This window comes from Aulonocara sp. 'chitande type north' Nkhata Bay, linkage group LG11, assembly GCF_057382095.1.
Source record: "Aulonocara sp. 'chitande type north' Nkhata Bay isolate Kocher_YH1m ecotype deep benthic linkage group LG11, A_spYH_male_GT1.1, whole genome shotgun sequence".
NCBI lineage: Eukaryota > Metazoa > Chordata > Actinopteri > Cichliformes > Cichlidae > Aulonocara > Aulonocara sp. 'chitande type north' Nkhata Bay.
The window spans coordinates 37665204-37674775 of NC_141354.1; the positions used below are offsets into that span (position 1 = coordinate 37665204).

General features: G+C 39.0%; 1 protein-coding gene and 1 pseudogene across 1 annotated transcript; both read left to right on the top strand.

The window, feature by feature from the left end:
• Positions 1-170: 170 nt before the first annotated feature.
• Positions 171-705, top strand: LOC147319755 (apoptosis-associated speck-like protein containing a CARD pseudogene; annotated as a pseudogene).
• Positions 706-8247: 7542 nt separating this feature from the next.
• Positions 8248-9142, top strand: LOC147319756 (apoptosis-associated speck-like protein containing a CARD; the record flags this gene model as incomplete). The annotated part of the gene is made up of 1 exon (XM_086312522.1): positions 8248-9142. A coding segment is annotated over one exon (276 nt), but the record flags the coding sequence as incomplete, so codon positions are not given.
• Between the last annotated feature and the right edge of the window lie 430 nt (positions 9143-9572).

Here is a 9572-nt window from a genome sequence, read left to right on the forward strand (position 1 = left end):
ACTTAGTCAAAAAGGAACAACTCATATGGCTCCTACAGACATCATTTATGTTCTATTTTTAACATTTAATTAATTTTAATTATGAAATAAGTGTGATTTTTTTAAAGCATTTTGTTATGAAAGCTGAGAATAAAGCTAATAAAATTTTCACATGATAAACAACCGTAAACTTTTATTGTATTTCTTTCCTTTTTTCTCCAGGAAAGCATTTTGTGGATAAACACAGAGTCCAGCTGATCCAGAGAGTGAGCAACATCGCACCCATTTTGGATGAGCTCCAAGACAAGGGAGTTATCGACCAAGAACAATATGACAAAATTAGAGCTCTGCCTACCTCTCAGGGCAGGATGAGGGAGCTCTACAGTGGTCCCCTGAAAGCCAGTGCAGCCTGCAAAGACATCTTCTATGAAAGCCTTTTGGCAAATGAGAAATTTCTCGTTGAAGACCTTTCAAAGAAGTAAATGTGTTGGGAAAAAAACCAAATTTTTAGACCAAACGTACACGATCTACCTGAACATAACATGTTTACATTAAAAAGGTGGAGATGTCTTTTCTTTGTGGAAAATTGTTCTGCTATGTGGTGCCTTTGCTCCTCAGTGACTCTCCTTTAATTGATCCATTTTACATGAAACACTTTGGATATTTAAATTTTTTTATATTAAAAATGTAAATTGTATCATTTAAAGATGAACTGACGATGTCATCAGCCATGTTTTTAATCCATGACTCAAACTGTCATAAATTTATTTTCAGATTTCATTATCTTCTATAAAGTAAAACATATATAGCAAACATTTATTGTCCTTAAAAATAAACCAGAATTAAACTCGAAGAATTAAAAGAATTTAATAAATTGACCTTTGAAACTGGCTAAACAAATAAAGTCACGATCCTCCTCAATCAACTTACTTTGTAATTAATCTGCAAAGCTTTGAGCATCAGACTTCACCTAAAGTACCTAAAATGAAATCAGGATCATTTACATGATGTCACTGGCCTTAATTACTGATTCATTAATGTGTGTATTAGCCTTTTGTTGCAGCTGATTTGAATTTGTTATATAGGTGACTGTATCTATATTCAAACTGTACATATTTTTAAATTTGCATTTTTTAAATGTAAAACGACCCTCAGGACTCTCCTCTGGCATCAAGTAAAATGTCAGATTTTAAATTCTAGTGTAATGAGTATTGCACTGTGCCTGTCTGCAGTAAAAAGGGTTTGAATGATGAGCCAATAATATCTACCTGAGCTTCCCAAAACACGGTTTAGGAATCAAACATAACTCTACTTTTCTCCTCCCTCTTCTTTGAACCTGTTTTCTAGTTTTTCTAGAGGCAAAGTCATTTATTGCATCATTGCAAGAAATATGATGTCCACTCGTCTCCTGTGCCACTGAAGATATCAAGTAGTTATTTATTCACTCGAGCTTGGAACTCCCTTCTGTGGATACAATGAAGTTATCATTGCTTTGGGGAATTATATTTAACACAGAGAGAGAAGCTCAATTGTTTGAATTTATTTACAATTACAGTTTTCAAAAAATTCTGACCGTAAACAGCTTTCAAAGCGTTGATATTATTTGAGAATATATATCAGGTGATGGAATTTAATTTAAAGGTTTCTATGTCCCATTGAGCTATTTGCACTAACTAGTGACAGTATAAAGGTAACACAGTCGTAATTTTGATCTCAAATTTCTGAGAGAAATAACTGAATTTAAAACATGGCAGACCTCAGGCCAGATTTAATTGGTAGACATATATGCATGCAATATGAAATTTATTATCCCAGATAGTCTAAGGAGCAAGGGCGTAGATTTGGCATGGACGGAAGGGACATGTCCCCACCAATAATTTGATCTATTCGAGTAAAGAAAATCAAACCCGATAGAAAGAAAAGAAAAAAAAAAAGATCTGTCAGCGTCTCATTCACCCAGCGGTGCAGAAAGAGTTAAATTACGTTCTCTACTGGAGTCCTACCTCATGTGACAAATATGGCCAATGTGATTGGCTGAGCCTTTCAGGGAGCTCTGTTTAGTTTTAGCAGCTGCAAGCCTGCGCTGCGAGGAGGAGAGGAGGATGGCAGCAAAAAGGAAGAACCTGGATATAAGAAAGTATTTTTCAAAGAAACCTGCAAGTCACTTAAAGCCAAATTAACTCATAAAATGTGTCCGTCATAATAACGTTACAGGCTGTGCTAGGCTTTGGCCCACATCAGTCTAAAATTGTATGTAACCATGAATAACGTGTTTTGGAAACTAACTGCACAACAGGCAGCACTATTAGTTCTCTCAGTCTCAGAGCAGCATTTCTAATTTTGATTGAAACTGTCAGAGAAAACGGCAGCCTCGAGCAGCCCGGATATTAGTTTACAGAGGCTGTTAGAATTATATGTCTAACGTTAAAATGTTGGTGACACAATAATTACATCCTAATGGCACTGACGTATTCATAGGGTTAATTTTTGAGACAAAATGTCATGAGGAAGTCATGCTTTTGCAAATATCCACCTTGTAGTGCAGTTTGCACACATTGTTTTAAAAATGCACTCAGCCTACAAACATTACTGATCAGTCAAGATCTGCACAAAGTGACAGAAACACTGAAGCAGCTCCACATTTTATTCTTATTGTCATGTATGTCCTATTTGTCAGGTGACAGCAGAACCAACACAAAGCTCAGAGAGCAATGGTGATACAAGATCACAGGTGAAATTTGATGATGACTTGTTGGTTCATGACTGTATTTGAAGCACATGTGTGACTGCATGTATGTGGAATGTCTCACTGTTATTGATCAGGTGACAGAGGCAGCTCTGCCATGTTGTAGCTCAGACAGAGGTGGAGAGGTGAGCTCACAGGTGACTGACTGATGATTTGGTGCTGTAGATTAAATAGTATTTATTATCATGACAATTGTTAGGCTGCTGATGTAAATTGATTCATTAGTGTATTTGACAAAGAATCTGAATTGACACGTCTCACGTTTTATATGGCACGAATCAGTGTGTTATTTTATCAGGTGGCAATATGTCCTAGTGCAGTCAGAGGGGAAGAGCCAGGGCCAAACATGAGGCACATCAGGCACTTAATAATAATTTTAATCTGAGGATAGAACGCAGGTACTGAGGCTGAAAGAAGCTTCAGTGCTCTCAGAAGACTAAAAACATGGCTAAGGTCAACAATGACTCAAATGAGATTAAACAATGCTGCTGTGTGTCCACCAGGAGAGACTGGACAGTATAGATGTAAAACCAATATGCCAGCAGTTTATCTCAGTTAACGAGAGGAGCAGGCATGTGTTTGGCTGCTTCACACAGTGGACATTGAGTTGTGTGGGACACCAGTAGTCCATGTTGCTGTAACAGTAGTTCATGTTTAGAATAGAAAATCTCAGCTCACTGACTTGATCGGGGCAATAGTGCCTAAAATGTTGCATAATCTTGCTGAGAGATCTTTTACTTTGTGGTAATCTGAGATGAGTAGTTTTATGGACAAAAACCAGCAGGTCATTCAGTGTTCCCTTAGTGCTAATGTATCACAGATGTTGGTGTGCTATAACTGAAGTAATGTTGTTAAGTCCTTAAAGTCATATTCTTTTATTGTCATGACTGTATTTGAAGCTGTTTTTATTTTTGTATGATACCTGATTTATATGGAATATGGCTGAAGTGAACTAAAGCCTGAAATACTTAGTCAGTCATTTGTTTAATAGTAATTTAACATTATATCATTCACATATAAAACTATGAGTTGTGATTTTAAATGGTTTAAAAGCATGTAGAATAGCATATGTAGGCAAGTATACTTCTCCTTTTATCAAGAAGCAAAGACAAAAAGGGGAAAAAAAGAAACAGGGCAGGGTTCGGTGGTTGAATCATCCGTCCCCACCAATGCCAAAACCAAATCTACGCCCTTGCCTGGTGTAATGTTTTTCAGCTAAAAAGAAACATGGCCTGACTCCTACCTAACTATATAAAGAGCAACTGAAGGTTAAATGCAGCTAATATGTCCTGTTTTAAGCCAGGCACTTACACCTCCACTCCCCTGCGTCTCAGCCACCATCGCTCTGGCAGCAAGAGCGCCAGAGCCAGAGGAGGGGGGAGCTGGAACAAACCATTTTGGGAGGGGGGAGGGGTTATCTATACTTTTGTTGTTAAAATGTTATGTCTCAACCAAGTACTGTATGCTTTTTATATTTTTAGCAGTGTGTCACACAAACAGCAAATATTGTCAAAAAAAGTAAGAAATCTTTGGGGGTGCTTTGATTCATTCAGCACCCCCGAAAATGGGCTAAAATCGCCCCTGCTCCAAACATTGTGGTGTCTCTACTGCTGCACTTGAACGTGTCCTCACCCACAGCATCTCATCATGATATAATAGTTGCAATAGGTTTGCAGTGGATAAGAAGGATTGCAGAAATTCAGTCATGGCAGTATAAAAGACAACTTTCATGCCTGAAAATGGGTCAGAGGTGAAAAGTTGTATTTTCGGGCTTTGAAAAGTATCATGTTGAAAATGAATCTTCCTTTAACAAACTGAACAATTTTCTGTTAATCAGAGGTGGAACAACCATTTGAATTGCACATGTCTGTCATGTGACCTCTGTTTTTGCCAGGTAGAAACGATGGAGTCTCTCATTCAGCTGCTTTCAGAGACACTGGGGAATCTGAGTGACAGCGAGCTCATGGACTTAAAGAAAGGCCTCAAGAGGAAATATAACTCAGCCGTCCCATGGAGGTTGCTGAAAGTGGCAGACCCGCAGGACACAGTGTTTTTAATGTTACAGGCTTATGGCCAACAGTCAGTAAAGAAAACCATGGAGGTTTTAAAGGAGATGAAGATGACGGATCTGACTCAGCAGCTGTCAGACAGCAGCTCAGAGCCAACAAGTAAGTAAATAGTTAAAAATACCAAAACTTGTTCTCAACATATTCCCTCATCCTCTCTGTGCAGAGCTCAGCTTTTATTCAGTAAGATGCAGAATGACAATCATAATGTAATCAATTAGACTGGATAAGCTCTTTGGGTGGCTCGGGCCCACCAGCGGACCTCTGTATGATGAGGAATGTCGGCAAACTCTGAATCTATTTCCCACATAAAAGACTGAAATTGACGCTGATTTAAACCTTTAGCTCAGATCAAATTTACGGTCTGTGTTACGGTGATCATTACATGCTCCATTTTTAGGACTTTACCACACAGCCTTTCCTGGTGTGTGATGCAGTGATATGCTGTTAACTCACCGTACAGTTCTCCTGCATCTTTACTAGATCCTGCACAACACCAGCGCTCCATCTGTTGTCCCAGGGCAGTTTCATGTCGGTTACACTTTGAAATACCTTTTCAAACATGTCTTTTCCTGTCGTTGTCCCGTGCATTGATTTAATGTTCAATATTTACACTCCACGGATGAAGATGGTCAGCTGTGCAATGTCCATCATGTCTGTACTTTCATCCACAGCAAGAGAGTATGCAATGAAGTTTTTGCTTCTTTCACACAACTGTGTTCTTAAATCAGTGGCCATCTCACCAACCCGATCAGCAATCGTATTTCTGCTCAGGCTCACATTTGCCAAGATCTGCGTTTTGTCTGGACACAAGACGTTGCACAGCTTCATCATGCAGCTCTTCAGAAACTCTCCCTCGGTAAATGGCCAGGCTGATTTGGCTCCTCTGCTACAATAGAACTTGCTTTCACAACAGCTTCAGTTTGTGGCTTTGCTCTGGTGACAAACGTCTGCTGAATTGGTAAATGGCCTGTATTTGTATAGCGCTTTACTAGTCCCTGAGGACCCCATATCGCCGGGGCATGCATAACAATAATAATAAATCTATATAAAATGATCTTGCGGGCCATAAAATGTTATTCCACAACTTAGACATCCACATTACTCACACATACATATAGGGCTGTGGGGGTGGACACACTATACAGCGTCCACCCTCACCTCTGGCGCCACCTCTGAATTTTAAATGCATGTAAACATTGAGGGTTCTCAAGAGGGGCCGTGCTGACACTCGCTGCTCTCTGGCAGGAAGCCATGCCCTGCCATGTTTTAAAAGCACTTTAGAACAGGACACAGCAACACTACACATGAGCGGGTGGAGGGAGGTTCGGGGTCTTCGTACACCTCTGGTGGGCCTGGGGCTCTGGTAACAGGTTTGAACGTAGGAGCGTTAGGATTTAAAACGCCCAAACGCCCCTGCTCTCGTTCCAAATACGAATTCATTCCATCAGATTTACCATTAACCGCACTTGAGACTCGGGACATTTCAGAAACTTTTAAAACATTCACCTCTGCTGCTGAAGCTGCTATTTCAGTTTCTAAGTCAAGCAGCTCCTTTCTTTTCTTAAGCTGTGTTTCTTGTTCTTCCAAAGCATGCTTTTCTTTCAACAACCTCTGTCGAACAAGAAGGGCAGCCATGTCAGCTTCTGCCATTATGCGTGCTGACAAGGCAGATGAAACCATTGAGCCACTGAGTGATGATTTACTTTTCCTACAACTTCTGCTTGCAACATTAGAGACGCTATCACTTGGATTAACATCATCTATCGCAGCACCTTTACCAACATTCCCGGTGTGCCTAGAAGCACCAGAACCATTTCCAGCAGGTAATACATCAGAAGACTCAACACCAGGTGGATTTAAATGTGGCAAATCAAGCTCAGACACCTGATTTTTACTCTGAGGGTTTCCCTTTGCATCACGAAGCCATTTCTTTATCTCTTCCAAACACTCAGTATTATGTGCTTTCACACTTATAAACCAAGCAGTTTGTTTCTCTTGCTCTTCTTGAGGAAGCAAAGGAAGCAAGGTTTCATGCAGACGAGTTGCCTCATTAAGCAACACAGACAAATTCTCTAACTGAGCCTGAACAGTGGAAACATTATCCTCAGATTGCTTTAACTCTTTAATAATTTTTACGACCTTTTTAATTTTATTAATCTTAGTATGACGTTCTGTTTGCAGCCTTTCAATCTGATTCTCCAAAGCCTTAGCAGTCGATTTCGGCTGTCTTTTCTTTCCATCCACATCACCACATTGTATTAATTGGTGTGTCTCCATTTTTCTTCAAAACATTACAAAATCCAAACGCTGAACTGCACCTATGCCACACAGCCTCATCCCAACACATCAACTTGATGACATTCCCTTCAATCAACCTTGGACACACACAATTAACAGGAGCAATATCCCCCTCTATCTGCCTATTAAACCTAACTAACTCAACCTAGTCTTCTGTACATACTAGCGGTGGGTATTTATGTACCTCCATACCGTCAGCTGTGAGGAAGACAAACTGTCTTAAACACAAACTGCGGCGGTACTCCCAAGCCAATGGCTTCAGCCGCCTGATGCACAATAACTAGAAAGCAAATCAGTACAACGCCTTGTGCAGCTGTACTGCTGAAACCTAACAGGGGAATAAGACTCCTGAAAGAAATCTGTATTGTGTAGCCAAAGGCTTAATCTAAAAGCTGCGTGGACAAAGGCAACAGCAAACCATAAGACTCTCACCAATAAAACTCATCTATATATAAACAATCCAATAAAACCTATAAACTTTTCTGTTGACAATTTGTTGTGGCTCTTCCAACTATGGCCGTGGCAGGCTAAACATGAGGATACAGATGACGCGCAACAATAAAAGCATAAAATACACTTCTGTACCATTTGCTTCTTTTATTCCACATGCAGCTGTCCAATATACAAATCAGCACGTGGGATTAACTATTAAACAAATGCACAGACTGCACAAACAAATAACTGCTACTCACAAAGAACTGCACTGACTACTATACCAAACTACAACTTGGCCTATGGCATCAATTAGTGCATAAATATACATAAACCATCAAGTTCCAGTTAAAATACATCAAAATCATTCAAGCTGCGGTCAACAGAAAGTTTTGCCTCATGCTCACCTTACCTTTCTGCTCATCAACATCAGGTGCTGTAAACAGGTGAGTGCAACCACATTTATCATCTACCACACCCATGAAACACGCCCCACACGCCTGTGCACCAATACAGTGAGTCCATTTAAACCAACCCACTTAGTCAAAAAGGAACAACTCATATGGCTCCTACAGACATCATTTATGTTCTATTTTTAACATTTAATTAATTTTAATTATGAAATAAGTGTGATTTTTTTAAAGCATTTTGTTATGAAAGCTGAGAATAAAGTGAATAAAATTTTCACATGATAAACAACCGTAAACTTTTATTGTCATTTCTTTCCTTTTTTCTCCAGGAAAGCATTTTGTGGACAAACACAGAGTCCAGCTGATCCAGAGAGTGAGCAACATCGCACCCATTTTGGATGAGCTCCAATACAAGGAAGTTATCGACCAAGAACAATATGACAAAATTAGAGCTCTGCCTACCTCTCAGGACAGGATGAGGGAGCTCTACAGTGGTCCCCTGAAAGCCAGTGCAGCCTGCAAAGACATCTTCTATGAAAGCCTTTTGGCAAATGAGAAATTTCTCGTTGAAGACCTTTCAAAGAAGTAAATGTGTTGGGAAAAAAACACATTTTTAGACCAAACGTACACGATCTACCTGAACATAACATGTTTACATTAAAAAGGTCGAGATGTCTTTTCTTTGTGGAAAATTGTTCTGCTATGTGGTGCCTTTGCTCCTCAGTGACTCTCCTTTAATTGATCCATTTTACATGAAACACTTTGGATATTTAAATTTTTTTATATTAAAAATGTAAATTGTATCACTTAAAGATGAACTGACGATGTCATCAGCCATGTTTTTATCCATGACTCAAACTGTCATAAATTTATTTTCAGATTTCATTATCTTCTATAAAGTAAAACATATATAGCAAACATTTATTGTCCTTAAAAATAAACCAGAATTAAACTCGAAGAATTAAAAGAATTTAATAAATTGACCTTTGAAACTGGCTAAACAAATAAAGTCACGATCCTCCTCAATCAACTTACTTTGTAATTAATCTGCAAAGCTTTGAGCATCAGACTTCACCTAAAGTACCTAAAATGAAATCAGGATCATTTACATGATGTCACTGGCCTTAATTACTGATTCATTAATGTGTGTATTAGCCTTTTGTTGCAGCTGATTTGAATTTGTTATATAGGTGACTGTATCTATATTCAAACTGAACATATTTTTAAATTTGCATTTTTTAAATGTAAAACGACCCTCAGGACTCTCCTCTGGCATCAAGTAAAATGTCAGATTTTAAATTCTAGTGTAATGAGTATTGCACTGTGCCTGTCTGCAGTAAAAAGGGTTTGAATGATGAGCCAATAATATCTACCTGAGCTTCCCAAAACACGGTTTAGGAATCAAACATAACTCTACTTTTCTCCTCCCTCTTCTTTGAACCTGTTTTCTAGTTTTTCTAGAGGCAAAGTCATTTATTGCATCATTGCAAGAAATATGATGTCCACTCGTCTCCTGTGCCACTGAAGATATCAAGTAGTTATTTATTCACTCGAGCTTGGAACTCCGTTCTGTGGATACAATGAAGTTATCATTGCTTTGGGGAATTCGGGAAGGCTCTCCATCTCGGTAGGCAGCGC